Below are 24,005 nucleotides of genomic sequence, written 5' to 3'. Positions count from 1 at the left end.
CTTCAGGCTGAGCAACACATAAAAAGAACAATTTATGCTATGCAGCTGTAGATTTTGTACTTTTGGTAGAAATTTTATATTCCATTAGATGCGTAAGTCTGAATAAAATCCTCAAAGTAAGCACTTTTTACGTTATTAATTTTTGACATTAATTTAACTGGCAGTATATTGTGAACTGACATTTTCTTCTATTATCTTATTGTATAGAAACCCTTATCAAGAATGAATAATATACTGGAATAAAGTCCTCGGACAAATGATCAAGAATGGATAATCAAGTCCTCCGAACAATGATCAAGAAAGGACAATATATTTGTAAATGATGATCGTCCAGGTTAATAAAGTCCTGAGAAGGACTGTTTTTGATGTTGTTGACTGACGTTTCGACAACCTTAGCGGTAGTCATCTTCAGAGTCAAATGAGGAGTAAACGTCAGGTTAGCCGTATTTGTTGTCTGGTTCTTACGTCATTGTATTGTGTGTACAGGAAATGTGCAGGAAATGTGTATTGTCATTGTGGATTAGTGTGAAGTGAAATATTTTAATTTTAGTTGTGATGTGTGATTTAGGTGTGACGTTTTTAGTTGTAGTGTGTGGGTGTCAATTGTGTATTGTCATTGTGAATTAGTTTGAAGTGTAATGTTTTTAGTTGATCGTTTGTTTGTATTGTGAATAAGTCGTTTGTAAGGTGCCGGTAATTGCTGTGATCTGTTCAGGGGGGTTTGTTCCAAGTTGGTATACCAACTTTCTAATGTAAGCCGTTGTCTATAGTCAGTACTGTAAGTGATGCACTTTGCCGAGTCCCAGTCAATGTTGGGCTTACATTAGAAAGTTGGTATACCAACTTGGAACAAACCCCCCTGAACAGATCACAGCAATTACCGGCACCTTACAAACGACTTATTCACAATACAAACAAACGATCAACTAAAAACATTACACTTCAAACTAATTCACAATGACAATACACAATTGACACCCACACACTACAACTAAAAACGTCACACCTAAATCACACATCACAACTAAAATTAAAATATTTCACTTCACACTAATCCACAATGACAATACACATTTCCTGCACATTTCCTGTACACACAATACAATGACGTAAGAACCAGACAACAAATACGGCTAACCTGACGTTTACTCCTCATTTGACTCTGAAGATGACTACCGCTAAGGTTGTCGAAACGTCAGTCAACAACATCAAAAACAGTCCTTCTCAGGACTTTATTAACCTGGACGATCATCATTTACAAACATATAACGATACTCCCGGGTTCAAACCATTTACTCTAAAGGACAATATACTTGAATAAAGTTCTCCAAACAATTAACAAGAATGGGAAAAAAAGTCCTCCCAACAATGATCAAGGATGGGACAGTATATACTTTAATGACGTTAGAAAACACGAGACTTCTTTTTTCCATCAATCCGTCTACATCACATACTATAATCGCAAATAGAACATGTTGCTCTTAAGCAATGCTTCCATCAGCTCAACTTTTATGTCCATAAACAAGTCCCTGTCCTATTGGAATATGACCGTGGTTATTGGACTATTAGACTGTGGCAGTTAAAAACGTTACTATCCTTGGTATTATATCTAACTAAGATACGATTCCCACTGGTTAATCCGCCAATCCTAAAGACTTGCGAACTATAAATGACGATATATCAATAATATTATGGTAAGAATAATATTCTTATTAAACTATTCACAACAGCAAAAAATCCCACAAATCCTTAAAGTCATAATCAATTATTTAAGTAAACTGAATGAGTAATTTAACATAGTTTTTTGCAGATGAATAAAACCACGCCACCATTGAGCAGCCAAATTTTTACATTAATTGAGTAAAAAATTTTCCTAATAAAAACATGGAATTTTTTTCAGCATGCAAAACAAAAGTAAAAATCCTAAATTTTTCACTAACTGTAGATGTTTCCGTTTTCATACCGTAGAGGACATGCACAGTTGTTAGAAATGGCCAATCTTGTTTCTGTGCTTGCCGTCGTCGACACGAAACCGGGGATGTTTGTCAGGTAGCCGAAACGTTGGATACGATGGATGTACCATCAACGTTCTGAATTTTTTTTAAAAAAATTGTTTTTGGATTCTGAATGATTTCACGTGCTCAGCATCCGTTCACTTCTTAATTAAAGAGATGCAGTACACTCTAGAGTAAATCTAAATAACTTCAGAGGCAAAAATGTCAGCCTTCATCAATTCAAGAAAAACGTTCGCACTTATTATACATTATATAAATTGTGTTGTATTTAATGTTTGCAACGTTGTGTTTAAAAGGCTGCAGTAACTGGAGAAAACTGGTGCATCGTTCTTTGTCATTTAGAAGTTATTTACGTTCTTTCGTTGTTATAGTATGCTCTTTGCAAAGTTAATTCGATAAAATAAAAAAAGCCCAAAAGCTCAAAATTTTTATAAATGATTTACAAAACTTTAAACTAAAACTGCTACACAACTAATACTGAGTGCTTTCATGTGACATTAATGTGCGGATACCAACCAAATGATATGGGATCTGAGATGATAAAATCAACATAACTTTGCACTATTTTCTATCTGTGGAGTAAATACAAGGTCTTCTAGCAGTTATAAGACTATTTTGTAACTTTACTCAGTAAATGTGAGTGAGAGATTTTTTAGAATATAGGCAATTGAGAGCGACGTAGTTAACCTTACGTGTATTTAGGTGTATATTCAATATTCATTTAAGAAATCTTAAATACATAGCACTTGCATTTTAGTTGTATGGATTTAGGCACAAAATAATTGCTATTCTTACAGCGCATGAAATAAACAATATATCAGAAAATGATGACAAGTATGAATATTTTTCTATAAAACTAATTAAGATATTATTGAGTCCATAACCAAATTATTAGACGAAATGCTCTCAACCACTCAAACTAATGAAAATGTTATTTAATTCAACTATTTTATATTTTAATCAGCTACGTAATTAATGTGACATAGTAAAACACAAAAGATTCTACTAATGGAATTATGCACAACCTCTGATGGTCAGGTTTATACAATAAGGAATTCCCAAGAGGCCAAAACACCAAGGCCAGACTTTTAGTAATTATAATAATTTCAGAAATACAATTTTTTATCCTATACGAGTTTATTATGTTGGATAAATGTAGTGCAAAATTTATCAGTGCAGCCAAACATAAAAGTTAACTTTTAATGTCCAGTTCACCATCAGTCTTTTTCCAAAACAATTTACAGTAAAAATTAAATAATCAGGTATATTACATTGTATCAATGAATACCACAGGTTATAGATTTACCAAAAATGTGATGAAATATCATCTAAACACGTCGTGGAAACTGTTTTTCTTTATATCTATAAAATAAGATCTTTACAGTATAAACGATTTCTTCAAAGCTACTTTTTTCACCCCCAACAGCATCTGTTGTGTCTAAATTGTTTATTGATATAGTTCGCTTTCATTAAAATAAAAAAAGTTCTTGAGTTCTGGTTTGTTTTTCAATTCTTCATTTGACCTGACAGCAGCATGTACCCGAACAGGGAGATTAGGAAATGTTCGGAGAAAATACGCCCTGTAATCGCCAATCTTATAAAATGGTTCTGGTTGTGGTAAAGGTCGTGGTCGATCGTTCCAATGCTGGTCAATATTTCGAATGAATCTTAAGCATTCTGGCCATGAAGATTTATACTTATAAACTTTTCCAGTCCTAACGTTCGTTCTAAAATAATCATAGACATCCCAATCCATTTGACCCTTCCAATATACGGATTCGCTATTCAATTTTTGAACGACACTTGACTGGGGATCATTGGCCTTAATCTGCTGAAGATTCCCAACTTTACTTAACATTTCAAACTTCTCATCATCTGACATAAGAAATGGGTGTTTTAATACTTCGTTAGAATATGGTCTGTCTTCAGGTTTTAGATTTAACATCCACGACAAAAGGTCCTTTAGTGTTTGATCCACGATTTCATCCAAACCAACAGGGTTTCCATTTATCATGTTGATCTGTCTATATAGTTTATTTCCAAAAGGATGTTTTCCTTTTGTTGCAACATAATAAGCTACCATCCCTGCATTCTAAAATAATAAAAAGCGTTACATCAAAATGCAATTTCACAACATTGAGTTTCTTTACAACTTACAAATGTTTACATTCCTACACTTACATATACATCAGACCTTCTATTGTAACGGGCTTTATTTCCTGAATCATCATCTTCGCAATATGATTCAGGAGCTATCCAATGCAAAGTTCCCATGGAAGTATTGCTTTTATATGTTGTAGAGTCACTCTTCATTTTTCGACTTATGCCAAAGTCAGCTATCAGAAAGTTGCTTTTTGAGTCTCGCAGAACATTCGAAGGCTTTAAATCCCGATGTAGAATAGGATTTGGGCCGCTATGAAGATCAGCTAATCCTTTTAAAATTTGTGTAAGAAGATCAGGAAGAGCTTTTTGAAGATCATGCAATGTAGAAGACTTGACAAAACTCTGCAATGATTCTTCACATAAGTCTAATATCAAATAAACATATTCTGTTCTAGTATCTTCTTCTAAGTAGAAATAATTCACAACATATTTCGACTTCTTTGCATTGAATTCATTTAAAATTTTCTTTTCGTGATGTGCAAGCTGGATAAATTTATGTTGATGTATTCGTTTCACTGCTTTACCGTAACCATCCTTACCCAGTCCAAGAAAGACACGGGTTGCATCACTTCCTTCACCAATGCAAAACTCTTCTGAGAAAATTACTCGTACATTGCCCACCTCTTTAACATGAACACTGCAATTGCGTCCATATTCAATCAATTTTAAAAGAAATTCTTTATGCTTCTTTGATTCATCAATGTATTTCCACACTTCAAGATAAAAACATTACAATCAAGGGTTAAAGAAACAAAATAAATATATCAAAATAGCTTAAAATTCCCCAATTAGGAAAGGATACTGATACCGTACACTTTTAAAAAAACGTATTAACAATTATTAGACATATCATAAATTTTTTAACTGGTATCATTCGAGGTTAGCTTATACCAAACAATTAATCACAAAAACTTTTCTCTGCAGTAATTTCATGAATTTTTGTTAAGGAGTAACCTTGCGTTTTTCGAAAATATTAAATAAAAACTTTGAGAGCATATATTTCTTAGAGTCTAAGAAATTTTTTATACCAAAAGATCACAAAATAGCTTCATTCAATTTTTCTTTCTATTCTCGACACTCGTCTTTTAGATAGACTATCTCATGTTTGTTCCCAAATATTAGCATTGAAGTTCGATCTCTACAATTAATCTCTCAAAACTTGTTTGGACATCTTAAATTGACAATGAAACAAAAATTTTCCTAGTTAAATTATATCTGTATTGACCAAAACTTTTGAAAAGACAGAGTGCTTTCTGAAACCTTTTATGTATGACTTTTTTCATTCTAAAAATACTGAAGTCCTTGCAATTACCAATTTATCTAACTTGTGACAACATATTGCATGCAAAATGAGTCGCTGCAATATTTCAAGTAACTTTTATTTTCATAACAACTTTAGGTTGATAATGGTACGCAGTATTTTATATCATTAACACATCACAAAGAAGGAAACTCCGCCATGTTAAAATAATGTATCAGCAAATTTATCAAATACTTCTAGTTCTCATTATCCAGTGTGATATCAGATAAATCGGACATAATAAAAACTTCAATATATCGAGAATGAAAAGTGTTATGCATAAACTAGTACAGAAAGTCCGTTATCATATTAAAATGTCTGTTCAATAAAAGTACAACACTGGTTGCTAAATTTTCGTTTCATAGGCATTTTATGCTTTAACTCTAAATTATCTGACACGTACTGTTTCTCTGGTAAAGTGAACCACGTTATCTATATTTCTACAAACTTAAACTCTACCTCATGCTTTTTCTTATTCTCGTGTAACATTGTTAGTATTAAAATAGAGACTTTATCGTGGTGACAAACCTGAAAATCGTTTTGAAGATCGCAAATACCATGTTGAATTACTTTTACGATCCCCCATAGTATTTGCGTTCTTCAAAACGATTACTAGTATTGTTTTCCCTTTGCCGAATTGAAAATGGCTATTTGCAGTTTTCAATTATTTTATTAAGCACATGATGCTTTATTTGCAAGAAACAATTTGTCTGTCATGTGTCTATTGTGTCAAGGTTTTCGTTATCGAGAAAATTTCTTTTTTAAGGAATTTTTACCCAGGGAGGAATAGAATCATGCAAGTCAATAATTTTTTTAATCCAACAAAAAAAGTAAGCGATTTAAATTATTATCATATCTTTTAGTCCTTTTGATAAAATTCTTGTCTTTTTTAGAAACATGAGAAAGAAATCATGATGTAAATCATATTTATGCTTTCAAATAAAAAATTTTCATATAAATTTTTTATCGATCGATCTGCCTGTCAATTTATTGATATATTGGTCTATTTGAATTATGTTTAATGTAGACTACGTTGGCTTTAAAAAAAAAATCAGTCGACCACAAATGAAGATACGACACATTACACGTTCTAGTTTCGGCCCTCTACACAATGGTAAGTGCTACAATATCTGAGAAATCATGATACAGCCATTGAGTTCTGTAAGCGATATTTCAGCAGCAGCGTTATGCTTCCGCAATCGGGAGGTTAAGTCGTAAGTGGCTTGGTCTGATTCAAGTGCACTTTTTAATGGAAGTCATCAAGCAAGTTGACAATCATCAATTAAGACACAATTTGAATTATAAATGAGATTTTTGGACTCACTTGCTCTTCTAATATAGTCGAAATAATTATATTTATTTATTTTGAGATCAGTGGGAATAATTTATTGAAATCAATGAATAAAGTTATTGATTTTAATTTTGGCGAGTAGTAACATTATTTGCTTATCTATTTTTGGAAATTTTCTAGTAAAAAAAAACTGATACAGCAACTTTTATGCTCTATGCAACTTTTAAAATGCAATTCTGAGTAAAAAGTATTCAAAATTTATTGCTAAGATTGAAAATGATGTTTGTGGACTTTTGAATGATGTTCACACTGAAGAGGTAATCTCCAGTATACTTAGCAAGGAGAGAGTTCAAAAAAACTTGTAATTTTCTGTAAATTTAGAATTTAGAAGATCGTTTAGTAAATGTGCAATTTAATGCTACATTATTCTTAATGAAAATTGTAAATAGCCTTCTTTTTATTGTCCAAATTTGAGAATTCACATCGTCAAATTTGCTCATTTTCCATATGATTTTGAGGTATTTTTATTACAATGAATAGGAATTCTTATTTATTGAAGCATATCGAGCAAGTCCATTTGATGGTGGCCGTTCTTTTCCTAATTTTCAATGTTATTAGCTAGGTAATGTATGCATGGTGGTGCAAACGTGAAGTATGACAGTATATCCAAAGGATTGTTTGTTGAGAAGTTTTTATGATTAGACAAGCAGAATACAAATAAACGTTACTTTAAAAACATAGATTACATGATGTCATTATCACCTCATGTCTCATCTTAATTTCAAATGACTGATAATGTGCTTGAAGTACAAATTGTGAAGTGACAAGATTTTACTGTCATGGTTAAAACAGATAAAACCAGCTGCAAATGTTACCATTCAGTGTTGCTTAGACATGTGATGAAAAAATTCATATATCTTATAACAATACTTAATGTAAAAGACTGATTGTAGACTGTATTTGTAATCAAATACGTAATCCTTTTTCTTGAATGGAACTTGTGAAGTGTAGTCAATTTGAGCAATTTATAAAAAGATTTACGTCACTTTTCGCTACGCACTATTTATTGAGATAAACAAAGACTTGTCAAAATGTGCTGAGCACTGCCGTCTGGTACAAAGTACATTTAAATTATTTTTCGTTCGCAAGAGGAAAATTTAACCCATTGATACAGTATTGAACATACGCAATAAACAAACGTTTGGAGTCCGAAAGTGCAACAATGTACACGTATATCATGAATATTATTAAATAATATAAATCTTCATAAAAACACATAAATACCAATCAAATGTCTTGAATTGTGATACAATTTAAAAGAAATATGCTTAGGTTACGCAATATATATAAAAAAATTAGAATTGAAAGGCATACCTTGTTTTGTATTTTCAACACCAGGAGAAGTTCCGACATCTTTAGCATTAACGTCATCACCACTTGTGATTTCTACGAACAATATTTTAAAAAAGCGTTATCCACACAAGCTGTGTATTTCTATTTTGACAACAAGTAAAAAAATGAATTTACAGCTAGCGCTCGAAAAGAAATAACACCAATAAATTGCAAATTTTGGATAGTAGCTTTTCAAAACTATATATTTCGTTTCGTTTTACCCATTAGCTCTAAAATCTCATATACATGTATTACGTTTTACATGACTGACATTTTCAAGTAATAAAATGACCTTACAATTGGAAATATTGAGGGGGAAGTATATATTTTCACGTAATGAGCCAGCGTTGATTAGGCGTAATTTTACAAACAAAGGCAGATAAACAAACTTCATGAATTACGATTGCCAAAGAGTATTTTGGTAAAACACAAGACAATAGACACTCCGTATATAGTAAACCTTATTTATCTAGATTAAATATTTAAGGAATCGTGATACAGCCATTGAGTTCTGTAAGCGATATTTCAGCAGCAGCATTTTTAAACACACGTTCCCCACAACACTAAAAGTTATAGTTTTAGCCCTGTATACAATGGTCCGTGCTACAATATCTGAGAAAACATGATACAGCCATTAAGTTCTGTAAGCGATATTTCAGAAGCAGCGATAGGCTTGCTCAATCGGGAGGCTTAAATTGTAAGTGGATTGGTCTGATTCACGTGCACCTTTTAATCGAGGTCATCAAGCAAGTTTACAATCATCAATTAAGACACAATTTGAATTATGAATGAGATCTTTGAACTCATTTGCTCTTCTGATATAGTTGAAATAATTATATTTATTATTTTTGAGATAAGTGGGAGTAATTTATTCAAATCAATGAGTAAAGTTGTTGTTTTTAAGTTTTGCGATTAGTAACTTTATTTGCTTATCTATTTGGGGAAATTTTCTAGTTGAAAAACTGATACAGCAACTTTTATGCTCTATGCAACTTTCAAAATACAATTCTGAGTAAAAAGTGTTCAAAATTTAATTCTAACCTAGAAAAAGATCTTTGTGGACTTTTGAATGATGTTCACACTGAAGAGGTAATCTCCAGTATACTTAGCAAAGAGAGAGCTCAAAATAACTTGTAATTTTCTGTAAATTTAGAATTTAGAAGGTCGTTTAATAAATGTGCAATTTAATGCTACATTATTCATAATGAAAATTGTAAATAGCCTTCTTTTTATTGTGGAACTTTGAGAATTCACATCGTCAAATTTGCTCATTTTCCATATGATTTTGAGATATTTTTATTACAATGAACAGGAATTCTTATTGATTGAAGTATGTCGAGCAAGTCGATTTGATAGTGGCCGTTCTTTGCCTAATTTTCAATGTTATTAGCTAGGTAATGTATGACAGTAAAATATGACAGTATATGCAAAAGATAGTTTGTTGAGAAGTTTTTATGATTAAACAAGCAGAATACAAATAAACGTTACTTTCTAAAAAAATAGATTTCATGATGTCATTATCACCTCATGTCTCGTCTTAATTTCAACTGGCTGGTAATGTGCTTCAAGTACAAATTGTGAAGTGACAAGATTTTACTGTCATGCTTAAAACAGATTAAACCAGCCGCAATTGTTACCATTCAGTGTTGCTTAGACATGTGATGAAAAATACTCATATATCTTATTACATTTGTTAATGTAAAAGGTTGATTGAAGACTGTATTCGAAGTAACTTGGACTTGTTGATGTTTTTAATTGCGTCAACATGCTGTAAGCCAGGAGCAAAAAACATAATTTCTTTCTGGAAAAAAGTTATACTCCGACTAATCTCCTGTACTCTAACAAAGAAAATAGTAATTAACGTAATAAAACACGAGCACTTTTAAAACAGATGGTCCAACCTGGACACTTCTAAAATGCAGGGTCTCATCTGTATGATGTACATTATGTCAAGATTTGTTTTAAAAGGTTTATTTTAAAGTCTATTTATTATAATCCTTTTTCTTTAATGGAACTTATGAAATGTAGTCAATTTGAGCACTTTACAAAAAGAATTACGCCACTTCCTGCTACGCAGTATTTATGATGTACACTCTTCCTTGCCATTATAAATTTCAGTAGATTGTAAATTTTCATTTAGCAGACGTTGAAACCGTCTTCGCAGGAGTAGTCTGCCGAAATGCATCGTCTCGTTTAATTTAGAACTATCGGGTTAGTGCTCTTTACTTAAATCAGTTATTTTAAGAACTATCAACTTATTATATTTCTTTTACCGTTCACTATAGTATTTGCTATCTTTAGAACTATTTTCAGATTTGTCACCACGACAAAGTCTCTTTTTTATTAATTGAAATTATGGCACACATGTAAGTTTGCATACACAACTCAGTATAGTTATTGTATATTATATATCAATAATGATTTAATAAACCGCTAGTAAGATATATGAAGATTATCAATATTCAAATACATATATGTATGCTATAATTCGCAGAAAATAAACGACTCCGAAAGTAATTCATACAGAAAACCTTAGATGAATATTTGACACCACCCCCTAATTATCGCGCTGACAATCCGTCACTGAATTTTCACATGAAGAAACATTTTTTTTATATTTGGATTTTTACTATCCTTGTTACAACTTAGGAAGAATTTAAAGTTTTCTGTAAATTTAGAATTTAGAAGATCGTTTGATAAATGTGTAATTTTATGTTACATTTGTCATAATGAAAATTGTTAATAGCCTTCTTTTTATCGTCGCAATAGCTCATTATTCATATGATTTTGAGGGATTTTACTTACAATAAACACGATTTTCAATGTCATTAGCTAAGTAATGTAAGCATGTGGTGCGAATTTATTACCAATTCATCATCAGACAGATGTTGTGATTATCACCTTATGTTTCATTTTAATATCAACTGACTGGTAATGTGGTTCAAGTACAATTTTTCAAGTGAGAAAATTTTACAGCAATGATTAAAACAGATTAAACCAGCCGCAAATGTTGCCATTCAGTGTTGCTTAGACATGTGATGAAAAAAACTCATATATCTCATAACGTTTGCTAGTTTAAAAGGTTGATTAAAGACTGTATTTGAAGAAAATTTTTATTAGAACTTGGACTTAGTAATGTTTTTTTAATTGTTTCAACAATTTCGATGCTGTAAGCCAGAAGCAAAAAAACATAATTTTTATCTGGAAATGATATTATACCCCTACTAATCTCCTGTACTCTAACAAAGAAAATAGTAAGTAATGTAATCAAACACGAGCACTTTTAAAACAAATGGTCTAACCTGAACATTTCTAAAATGCAGGGTCTGATCTGTATAGTGTATATTTTGTCGAGATTTGATTTAAAAGGTCTTCGTCTATATATTGTAATCCTTTTTCTTCGATGGAACTTATGAAATGTAGTCAATTTTTTCGCATTATATAAAAAGACTTGCGCCACTTTCCTGCTACGCCGCATTTATTGAGATAAACAAAGACTTGTCAAGTTGTGCTGAGCACTGCCGTCTGGTACAAAGTACATTTAAATCATTTGTCGTTCGCAAAAGAAAAATTGAAGTCATTGATACAGTATTGAACATACGTAATAAACGAACGTTTGGAGTGCGAAAGTGCAACACTGTATACGTAGATCATGCATATTATTAAATAATATAAATCTTCATAAAAACACGTAAATACTAATCAAATGACTTGAATTGTGATACAATACAAAACAAATATGCTTAAATTATGCAATACATATAAAATAAATTAGAATTGAAAGGCATACCTTGTTTTGTATTTCCAGCACCAGGAGAATTTCCGACATCTTTAGCATCAGCATCATCACCACTTGTGATTTCTACAAATAATATTTTAAAAAGCGTTATCTACACAAGCTGTGTATTTCTATTTTGACAACAAGTAAAAAAATGAATTTACAGCTAGCGCTCGAAAAGAAATAACACAAATAAATAGGAAAGTTGTTTTGAATAGTAGCTTTTTAAAGCTATATATTTTATTTCGTTTTGCCCATTAGCTCCAAAATCTCATATACATATATTACGCACTGTTTTACATGACTGACATTTTCAAGTAATAAAATGATCTTACAATTGGAAATATTGAGGGGGAAGTATATATTTTCACGTAATGGACCAGCTTTCATCAGGCGTAATTTTACAAATAAATGTAGATAAACAAACTTCATGAATTACGACTGCCAAAGAGTATTTTGGTGTTTTACAAGACAATAGACACTCTGTATATAGTAAACACTATTTATCTAGATTAAATAATGTTTATCTAGATTAAATAATGTTTATCTAGATTAAATAATGTTTATCTAGATTAAAGAATGTTTACACGGAGTGTCAATTGTCTTGTGTTTTACTAAAACTTCATGAAGCAAACAGCAAATGTTTTGTAAAACGAAAATTAAACAAAACAAAAATCCATGGTATGAATGTAAGTCATAAAAGAACACTCGAAAAGTTGGTTTTATTATCTAGGCGACACAATTTCAAACTATATATTTTCTGCTGGCAAAACTAGAGGAGTGAAAGCCAGTCCTTGCAAAACAGCAAGAATGGAAAATGAAAAGAAAGCTTCGTTTCAGGTCAAATAATACCATATAGCTAACTGACTTTTTACTAACCTCACCTGCTCGGTCTTTATTGAGAAATTTCGGACCTCTGTTTTTATCACAAACTTCTCCCTAAGGGTCTCGGTTAGTACAAATAACTTCAGTCCGATATTTCTCCGTAAAGACCTCACACTCGGTTAATAAGGGCGTTGTAATAAATTCAGACATTGATAAGTGTTAACGAACTGTTGTCGCCAATCTCTGTCGAGTATCTTAGTAATTTAAGAAAAGGTTGCTAAAATCCGTTACTTTTAGCTATCTGTTTTGAGGACAAGAAAACTACTACAAAGTTATACGAATTTATGCAACCTAATCAAAGAACGAAAATTGTAAGGACACAAACATTAACACATTTTTTAGCGTTGTTGTTTAATTACTGATGGATTTTAAAGAAAAGTTTGGAATTATTTTAATCATACATTATCGTTATACACAGTATATATATATATATATTCAAAAGTTTCCTAAAGAATATGCAAGCACCCAAAAGCCTAGAAAATCGATGAATTTTGTTCCTAAACAGAACAAATGAATGGTTAATTCATAGCTACTTCGAAGTTCGAATTCATTTCTCGTTGACGATTCTTTACTTTAATGTATATGGAATCCTTGCCGAATCACTCAATTTGTTGAGAAGGCTGCCTTTCCCTACGGAGTCGAGGCAATTAAGAAAGATCGGTCAAACATAGAAATTTTATCGCGATATGTGGCTTGTTTACTTCAATCTCGGAGCTATACTTTCATTAAACAATCAACTCGTCGTCGTACGTTTTTGTCAGTTATGAAAAGAAATTGAACTGTATTCCTGGAAAATAGACGAGCGAGAAAAAGTGATCGCTATAATATTTTTGAATTAGTAGACAAGAACTGCAAGGGATCTAAGAATTGAAAAAATCATCTGCAACACCTTTATAAATTTAGGGAAACATCCTGCAGGAAACATAATGACTGGAATTGCTATAATAATGTTTGGTATCAATGTCAGTCACGATATGTCAATGTAGTTTCAATAATTTATTAATAGCAAAATAGCAGTTAAACATGTCATACAGACCACGATTTGATAATATGTAGACACATGTTTTGTCAAGCTTTTGCTATCTTTGTTGCTCAAATCATTTATTTATGTTTTATATTAAGCAACTTGATAAAAATAGATCTCAGTAAACAAATACATTATAAGTCTAAATTTAACTCGTAATAAAATTTCTACTTTCAATCCTGTAATTTAATATCTGTGACATATATAAATGATATAATATTTTCTTGCTGTAAGAAGTAATACGCTGAAAATGGCATAAGCATACTGAAATATGTCTGTTTTAAAATCATCCTGAATTATTTCCAATGTTTGTCAATTTTTCAGTCTATGATTTTTTGATGACATAATTTTTACAGAGCTGGGTTTGGTGAAATAAAATGTTTATAAGATGTCAAAGACTCAAGGTGTGTTTAAATTTTGATACGTATATGCTATAACATTATATTTAAATGTATGCTTTAATTCTAGTAGTGACTTTGAAATAGACACCAGGTATATGGAATATTATTATCTCTAAATTGGTGCAATGTTGTATTTTAATTTTAAAACTAACAATGAGTTTATAGCTGTTATAAATCTTGGGCAATGTTTGTTTGATTAAAATGTTTCCATCTCACTGTTCTTTAGAGCGGGTTTTATGTATATGTTTTTAGTTTATAGGTAGACTTTTGAATTATTTTTTTTGTTGAATAATGTAAATATGAATCCAAACTGCGTTTTAATTAGTGTTTTGGCCCTTTTGTTTGTCTACAAACAAAATGAACAACCAAGTCCTCACATGAAACAATTTGTATGTCAATGAGCCACTTAAATCTAGGACTTTAAATTCAATATGGAGAAATTTTTTTGCATTATACTATGAAATTTGTATATATTCTTACCCAAAGATTTTTTTTGAATTTCCAGAGCTTTGTTGTGAACCTCTTTAGCTTTGTCATAGTTTTCAGTTTTTTCAAGCACATTATCAAGATTGTTTAAAGACGCAGCGACATCAACATGATTTGGACCTAACGATTGTTTTCGAATTTCCAGAGCTTTTTCGTTAAACTCTATAGCTTTGTCGTAGTTTCCAGTTTTATAATACACCAAACCAAGATTGTTTAAAGTCGCAGCGACATCAACATGATTTGGACACAACGATTGTTTTCGAATTTCTAAAGCTTTTTCGTGAAGCTCTACAGCTTTGTCGTAGTTTCCAGTTTTTTCAAACACCAAACCAAGATTGTTTAAAGTCGCAGCGACATCAACATGATTTGGACCTAACGATTGTTTTTTAATTTCAAGAGCTTTTTCATAAAACTTTATAGCTTTGTCGAAGTTTCCAGTATTATAATACACATTACCAAGATTGATTAAAGAATCAGCAACATCAACATGATTTGGACCTAACGATTGTTTTTGAATTTCCAGAGCTTCTTCGTAAAACTTTATAGCTGTGTCGTATTTTCCAATATAATAATACACAATACCAAGATTGTTTAAAGATGTGGCAACATCAACATGATTTGGACCTAACAATTGTTGTCGAATTTCCAGAGCTTTTTCGTGAACCTCTTTAGCTTTGTCGTAGTTTCCATTTTCAGTAAACACCAAACCAAGATTGTTTAAAGACCTAGCGACATCAACATGATTTGGACCTAACAATTGTTTTCGAATTCCAGAGCTTTTCGTAAAACTCTATAGCTTTGTCGTACTTTCCAGTATCATAACACACGATACCAAGATTGTATAAAGACGCAGCGACATCAACATGATTTGGACCTAACAATTGTTTTCGAATTTCCAGAGCTTTTGTGAACCTCTTTAGCTTTGTCGTACTTTCAGTTTTTCAATGACCACACCAAGATTTTAAAGATGTAGCGACATCAACATGATTTGGACCTAACGATTGTTTTCGAATTTCCAGAGCTTTTTTGTGAACCTCTTCAGCTTTGTCGTAGTTTCCAGTTTCAGTAAACACCAAACCAAGATTGTTTAAAGACCCAGCGACATCAACATGATTTGTACCTAACAATTGTTGTCGAATTTCCAGAGATTTTTCGTGAACCTCTTTAGCTTTGTCGTAGTTTCCATTTTCAGTAAACACCAAACCTAGATTGTTTAAAGACCTAGCTACATCAAGATGATTTGGACCTAACAACTGTTTTCGAATTTCCAGAGCTTTTTCGTAAAACTCTATAGCTTTGTCGTACTTTCCAGTATCATAACACACGATACCAAGATTGTATAAAGACGCAGCGACATCAACATGATTTGGACCTAACAATTGTTGTCGAATTTCCAGAGCTTTTTGTGAACTCTTTAGCTTTGTCGTACTTTCCAACTTTTCAATGACCACACCAAGATTGTTTAAAGATTCAGCGACATCAACATGATTTGGACCTAACGATTGTTTTCGAATTTCCAGAGCTTTTCGTGAACCTCTTTAGCTTTGTCGTAGTTTCCAGTTTTTCAAACACCAAACCAAGATTGTTTAAAGACCCAGCGACATCAACATGATTTGGACCTAACAATTGTTTTCGAATTTCTAGAGCTTTTCGTGAACTTCTTTAGCTTTGTCGTACTTTCCATTTTCACACCACACCAAGATTGTTTAAAGATTCAGCGACATCAACATGATTTGGACCTAACGATTGTTTTCGAATTTCCAGAGCTTTTCGTGAACTCTATAGCTTTGTCGTAGTTTCCAGTTTTTCAAACACCAAACCAAGATTGTTTAAAGACGCAGCGACATCAACATGATTTGGACCTAACGATTGTTTTTTAATTTCCAGAGCATTTTCGTAAAAATTTATAGCTTTGTCGAAGTTTCCAGTATTATAATACACATTACCAAGATTGATTAAAGAATCAGCAACATCAACATGATTTGGACCTAACGATTGTTTTCGAATTACTAGAGCTTTTTTGTGAACTTCTTTAGCTTTGTCGTAGTTTCCAATTTTATTAAAAAGCATACCAAGATTCTTTAAAGACTTAGCAACAGCGACATTATTTGGACCTAACGATTGTTTTCGAATTTCTAGAGCTTTCTTGTGAAGCTCTACAGCATTGTTGTAGTTCCCAGTTTTTTCAAACACCAAACCAAGATTGTTTAAAGATGTGGCGACATCAACATGATTTGGACCTAACGATTGTTTTCGAATTTCCAGAGCTTTTTCGTAAACCTCTATAGCTTTGTAGTACTTTCCAATATCATAATACACAATACCAAGATTGTTTAAAGATGTGGCGACATCAACATGATTTGGACCTAACGATTGTTTTCGAATTTCCAGAGCTTTTCGTAAACTCTATAGCTTTGTCGTACTTTCCAATATCATAATACACAATACCAAGATTGTTTAAAGATGTGGCAACATCAACATGATTTGGACCTAACGATTGTTTTCGAATTTCCAGAGCTTTTTTGTGAACCTCTTTAGCTTTGTCGTAGTTTCCAGTTTCAGTAAACACCAAACCAAGATTGTTTAAAGACCTAGCGACATCAACATGATTTGGACCTAACGATTGTTTTCGAATTTCCAGAGCTTTTCGTAAAACTCTATAGCTTTGTCGTACTTTCCAGTATCATAACACACGATACCAAGATTGTTTAAAGACGCAGCGACATCAACATGATTTGGACCTAACGATTGTTTTCGAATTTCCAGAGCTTTTGTGAACCTCTTTAGCTTTGTCGTACTTTCCAGTTTTCAATGACACACCAAGATTGTTTAAAGATGTAGCGACATCAACATGATTTGGACCTAACGATTGTTTTCGAATTTCCAGAGCTTTTTGTGAACTCTTTAGCTTTGTCGTAGTTTCCAGTTTCAGTAAACACCAAACCAAGATTGTTTAAAGACCAGCGACATCAACATGATTTGGACCTAACGATTGTTTTCGAATTTCCAGAGCTTTTCGTAAACCTCTATAGCTTTGTCGTAGTTTCCAGTTTATAATACACAATACCAAGATTGTTTAAAGATGTAGCGACATCAACATGATTTGGACCTAACGATTGTTTTCGAATTTCCAGAGCTTTTCGTGAACCTCTTTAGCTTTGTCGTAGTTTCCAGTTTCATAAACACCAAACCAAGATTGTTTAAAGACCCAGCGACATCAACATGATTTGGACCTAACGATTGTTTTCGAATTTCCAGAGCTTTTCGTGAACCTCTTTAGCTTTGTCGTAGTTTCCATTTTCAAACACCAAACCAAGATTGTTTAAAGACCAGCGACATCAACATGATTTGGACCTAACGATTGTTTTCGAATTTCCAGAGCTTTTCGTAAAACTCTATAGCTTTGTCGTAGTTTCCAGTATCATAAACACATACCAAGATTGTTTAAAGACGCAGCGACATCAACATGATTTGGACCTAACAATTGTTTTCGAATTTCCAGAGCTTTTTGTGAACTCTTTAGCTTTGTCGTAGTTTCCAACTTTTCAATGACCACACCAAGATTGTTTAAAGATTCAGCGACATCAACATGATTTGGACCTAACGATTGTTTTCGAATTTCCAGAGCTTTTCGTGAACCTCTTTAGCTTTGTCGTAGTTTCCAGTTTCAGTAAACACCAAACCAAGATTGTTTAAAGACCAGCGACATCAACATGATTTGGACCTAACGATTGTTTTCGAATTTCCAGAGCTTTTCGTAAAACTCTATAGCTTTGTCGTACTTTCCAGTATCATAACACACGATACCAAGATTGTTTAAAGACGCAGCGACATCAACATGATTTGGACCTAACAATTGTTTTCGAATTTCCAGAGCTTTTGTGAACCTCTTTAGCTTTGTCGTACTTTCCAACTTTTCAATGACACACCAAGATTGTTTAAAGATGTAGCGACATCAACATGATTTGGACCTAACGATTGTTTTCGAATTTCCAGAGCTTTTCCGTGAACCTCTTTAGCTTTGTCGTAGTTTCCAGTTTCAGTAAACACCAAACCAAGATTGTTTAAAGACCCAGCGACATCAACATGATTTGGACCTAACAATTGTTTTCGAATTTCCAGAGCTTTTTCGTAAAACTCTATAGCTTTGTCGTACTTTCCAGTATCAAACACACGATACCAAGATTGTATAAAGACGCAGCGACATCAACATGATTTGGACCTAACAATTGTTGTCGAATTTCCAGAGCTTTTTTGTGAACTTCTTTAGCTTCCTCGTACTTTCCAACTTTTTCACTGACCACACCAAGATTGTGTAAAGATTCAGCGACATCAATATGATTTGGGCCTAACGATTGTTTTCGAATTTCAAGAGCTTTTTCGTGAACCTCTTTAGCTTTGTCGTAGTTTCCAGTTTTTTCAAACACCAAACCAAGATTGTTTAAAGACCCAGCGACATCAACATGATTTGGACCTAACAACTGTTGTCGAATTTCTAGAGCTTTTTCGTGAACCTCTTTAGCTTTCTCGTACTTTCCAACTTTTCAAACACCACACCAAGATTGTTTAAAGACGCAGCGACATCAACATGATTTGGACCTAACGATTGTTTTCGAATTTCTAGAGCTTTTTCGTAAACCTCTATAGCTTTGTCGTACTTTCCAGTTTTTTTAAACACCACACCAAGATTGTTTAAAGATGCAGCAACATCAACATGATATGGATCTAACGATTGTTTTCGAATTTCCAGAGCTTTTTTGTAAAACTTTATGGCTTTGTCGTAGTTTCCAGTATAAGAATACACAGTACCAATATTGTTTAAAGATTTAGCGATATCAACATGATTTGGACCTAACGATTGTTTTCGAATTTCCAGAGCTTTTCGTAAAACTCTATAGCTTTGTCGTAGTTTCCAGCAAGAATACACAACCAAGATTGTTTAAAGATTTAGCGACATCAACATGATTTGGACCTAACGATTGTTTTGAATTTCCAGAGCTTTTCGTAAAACTCTAAAGCTTTGTCGTACTTTCCAATATTTTAAACAAAAACCAAGATTGTTTAAAGACGCAACGACTCAACATGATTTGGACCTAACGATTGTTTTCGAAATTCCAGAGCTTTTTCGTGAACCTCTTTAGCTTTGTCGTACTTTCCAACTTTTCAAAGACCAAACCAAGATTGTAAAAGACGCAGCGACATCAACATGATTAAAGGCTAACGATTTTTCGAAATTCCAGAGCTTTTCGTGAACCTCTTTAGCTTCTCGTACTTTCCAACTTTTCAAAGACCAAACCAAGATTGTATAAAGACGCAGCGACATCATTATGATTGGACCTAAAGATTGTTCTTGAATTTCCAGAGCTTTTCGTAACCTCTGTAGGTTTGCTGTAGTTTCCATGATATTCAAGGACCAAACCAACAGTGTAAAGACTTAGCGACATCAACATGATTTGGACCTAACGATTGTTTTGAATTTCCAGAGCTTTTCGTGAAACTCTATAGCTTTTCGTAGTTTCCAGTTTTATTAAACACCAAACCAAGATTGTAAAGAGGCAGCGACATCAACATGATTTGGACCTAACGATTGTTTTCGAATTTCTAGAGCTTTTCGTAAAACTCTATAGCTTTGTCGTACTTTCCAGTATCATAATACACAATACCAAGATTGTTTAAAGATGTGGCAACATCAACATGCTTTGGACCTAACGATTGTTTTCGAATTTCCAGAGCTTTTTCGTAAAACTCTATAGCTTTGTCGTAATTTCCAGTTTCATAATGCACAATACCAAGATTGTTTAAAGATGTAGCGACATCAACATGATTTGGACCTAACGATTGTTTTGAATTTCCAGAGCTTTTCGTAAAGCTCTATAGCTTTGTCGTAGTTTCCATTTCGTTCAGCACATTACCAAGATTGTTTAAAGATGTAGCGACATCAACATGATTTGGACCTAACGATTGTTTTCGAATTTCCAGAGCTTTTCGTGAAGCTCTATAGCTTTTCGTAGTTTCCAGTATCATAATACACAATACCAAGATTGTTTAAAGATGTGGCGACATCAACATGATTTGGACCTAACGATTGTTTTCGAATTTCCAGAGCTTTTCGTGAACCTCTATAGCTTTGTCGTAGTTTCCAGTTTTTAAACACCAAACCAAGATTGTTTAAAGACGCAACGACATCATTATGATTTGGACCTAACGATCGTTTTCGAAATTCCAGAGCTTTTTCGTGAACCTCTATAGCTTTGTCGTAGTTTCCAGTGTTTTTAAACACCAAACCAAGATTGTTTAAAGACGCAGCGACATCAACATGATTTGGACCTAACGATTGTTTTGAATTTGCAGAGCTTTTTCGTGAACCTCTATAGCTTTGTCGTAGTTTCCAGTTTTTTTAAACACCAAACCAAGATTGTATAAAACAGAGTGACATCAACATGATTGGACCTAACGATTGTTTTCGAATTTCCAGAGCTTTTTCGTAAACCTCTATAGCTTTGTCGTATTTTCCAATATCATAATACACAATACCAAGATTGTTTAAAGACCCAGCGACATCAACATGATTTGGACCTAACGATTGTTTTCGAATTTCCAGAGCTTTTTCGTGAACCTCTATAGCTTTGTCGTAGTTTCCAGTTTTTTTAAACACCACACCAAGATTGTTTAAAGATGTGGCGACATCAACATGATTTGGACCTAACGATTGTTTTCGAATTTCCAGAGCTTTTTCGTGAACCTCTATAGCTTTGTCGTACTTTCCAATATCATAATACACAATACCAAGATTGTTTAAAGATGTGGCGACATCAACATGATTTGGACCTAACGATTGTTTTCGAATTTCCAGAGCTTTTTCGTAAAACTTTATAGCTGTGTCGTATTTTCCAATATCATAATAAACAATACCAAGATTGTTTAAAGATGTGGCAACATCAACATGATTTGGACCTAACAATTGTTGTCGAATTTCCAGAGCTTTTTCGTGAACCTCTTTAGCTTTGTCGTAGTTTCCATTTTCAGTAAACACCAAACCTAGATTGTTTAAAGACCTAGCTACATCAAGATGATTTGGACCTAACAACTGTTTTCGAATTTCCAGAGCTTTTTCGTAAAACTCTATAGCTTTGTCGTACTTTCCAGTATCATAACACACGATACCAAGATTGTTTAAAGACGCAGCGACATCAACATGATTTGGACCTAACGATTGTTTCGAATTTCCAGAGCTTTTGTGAACCTCTTAGCTTTGTCGTACTTTCCAACTTTTCAATGACCACACCAAGATTGTTTAAAGATGTAGCGACATCAACATGATTTGGACCTAACGATTGTTTTCGAATTTCCAGAGCTTTTTGTGAACCTCTTTAGCTTTGTCGTAGTTTCCAGTTTCATAAACACCAAACCAAGATTGTTTAAAGACCAGCGACATCAACATGATTTGGACCTAACGATTGTTTTCGAATTTCCAGAGCTTTTCGTAAAACTCTATAGCTTTGTCGTAGTTTCCAGTATCATAACACACGATACCAAGATTGTTTAAAGACGAAGCGACATCAACATGATTTGGACCTAACAATTGTTTCGAATTTCCAGAGCTTTTCGTAAAACTCTATAGCTTTGTCGTATTTTCCAATTTTCATGACAAACCAAGATTGTTTAAAGATGCAGCGACATCAACATGATTTGGACCTAACGATTGTTTTGAATTTCCAGAGCTTTTCGTGAAACTCTATAGCTTTGTCGTAGTTTCCAGTTTCAGTAAACACCAAACCAAGATTGTTTAAAGACGCAGCGACATCAACATGATTTGGACCTAACGATTGTTTTCGAATTTCCAGAGCTTTTTCGTAAAACTCTATAGCTTTGTCGTACTTTCCAGTATCATAACACACGATACCAAGATTGTGTAAAGACTCAGCGACATCAACATGATTTGTACCTAACAACTGTTTTCGAATTTCCAGATCTTTTTCGTAAAACTCTATAGCTTTGTCGTACTTTCCAGTATCATAACACACGATACCAAGATTGTATAAAGACGCAGCGACATCAACATGATTTGGACCTAACAATTGTTGTCGAATTTCCAGAGCTTTTGTGAACTCTTTAGCCTCGTACTTTCCAACTTTTCAATGACCACACCAAGATTGTTTAAAGATTCAGCGACATCAATATGATTTGGACCTAACGATTGTTTTCGAATTTCAAGAGCTTTTCGTGAACCTCTTTAGCTTTGTCGTAGTTTCCAGTTTTCAAACACCAAACCAAGATTGTTTAAAGACGCAGCGACATCAACATGATTTGGACCTAACAATTGTTTTCGAATTTCCAGAGCTTTTCGTGAACTCTATAGCTTTGTCGTACTTTCCAATTTTCAATGACCACACCAAGATTGTTTAAAGATTCAGCGACATCAACATGATTTGGACCTAACGATTGTTTTCGAATTTCCAGAGCTTTTTCAAACTCTATAGCTTTGTCGTAGTTTCCAGTTTTTTCAAACACCAAACCAAGATTGTTTAAAGTCGCAGCGACATCAACATGATTTGGACCTAACGATTGTTTTTTAATTTCCAGAGCATTTTCGTAAAACTCTATAACTTTGTCGTACTTTCCAATATTATAATACACAATACCAAGATTGTTTAAAGATGTGGCAACATCAACATGATTTGGACCTAACAATTGTTGTCGAATTTCAAGAGATTTTTCGTGAGCCTCTTTAGCTTTGTGGTAGTTTCCAGTTTCAGTAAACACCAAACCAAGATTGTTTAAAGACCTAGCGACATCAACATGATTTGGACCTAACGATTGTTTTCGAATTTCCAGAGCTTTTTCGAAAAACTTTATAGCTTTGTCGAATTTTTTAATATCATTATACACAATACCAAGATTGTTTAAAGATGTGGCAACATCAACATGATTTGGACCTAACGATTGTTTTCTAATTTCTAGAGCTTTTTCGTAATGCACGATAGCATTGTTGTAGTTTCTAGTTTTTTCAAGCACATTGGCAAGATTGTTTAAAGTCCAAGCAACATCAACATGCTTTGGACCTAACAATTGTTTTCGAATTTGCAGAGCCTTTTGATGATGTAATTTAGCTTTGCTATACTTCCCGGTGTCACAGTATAAAAGACCGAAGATACTAAACAACCAAGCTTTGTCATAACTAGATTCTTCTGATTTAAATTTATCCAATAGTTCAAGAGCAAGATCGTATTTTCCAAAATGTCTTAATCTGTCAACAAAATATTGGAAAAC

At 33.1% G+C, this 24,005-nt stretch overlaps 1 protein-coding gene across 1 annotated transcript in view; it reads right to left on the bottom strand.

The window, feature by feature from the left end:
• Positions 1 to 20,185, bottom strand: part of LOC124456441 (serine/threonine-protein kinase/endoribonuclease IRE1-like) — a 47,032-nt gene extending 26,847 nt beyond the window's left edge. The window contains exons 1-5 of the mRNA XM_047006887.1: positions 20,008 to 20,185; positions 14,730 to 14,756; positions 11,952 to 12,023; positions 8,144 to 8,215; positions 4,197 to 4,891 (exon numbers count right to left, since the gene is read on the bottom strand). Coding sequence (XP_046862843.1) covers positions 4,197 to 4,891; positions 8,144 to 8,215; positions 11,952 to 12,023; positions 14,730 to 14,756; positions 20,008 to 20,185 — 1,044 coding nt within the window. The remainder of the gene's footprint in view (positions 1 to 4,196; positions 4,892 to 8,143; positions 8,216 to 11,951; positions 12,024 to 14,729; positions 14,757 to 20,007) is intronic.
• Between the last annotated feature and the right edge of the window lie 3,820 nt (positions 20,186 to 24,005).

Source organism: Xenia sp. Carnegie-2017, unplaced genomic scaffold (assembly GCF_021976095.1).
Source record: "Xenia sp. Carnegie-2017 unplaced genomic scaffold, XeniaSp_v1 HiC_scaffold_5, whole genome shotgun sequence".
NCBI lineage: Eukaryota > Metazoa > Cnidaria > Anthozoa > Malacalcyonacea > Xeniidae > Xenia > Xenia sp. Carnegie-2017.
Note: the sequence above shows the minus strand (reverse complement) of the source record. Positions and strands in the feature narration are given on the sequence as shown.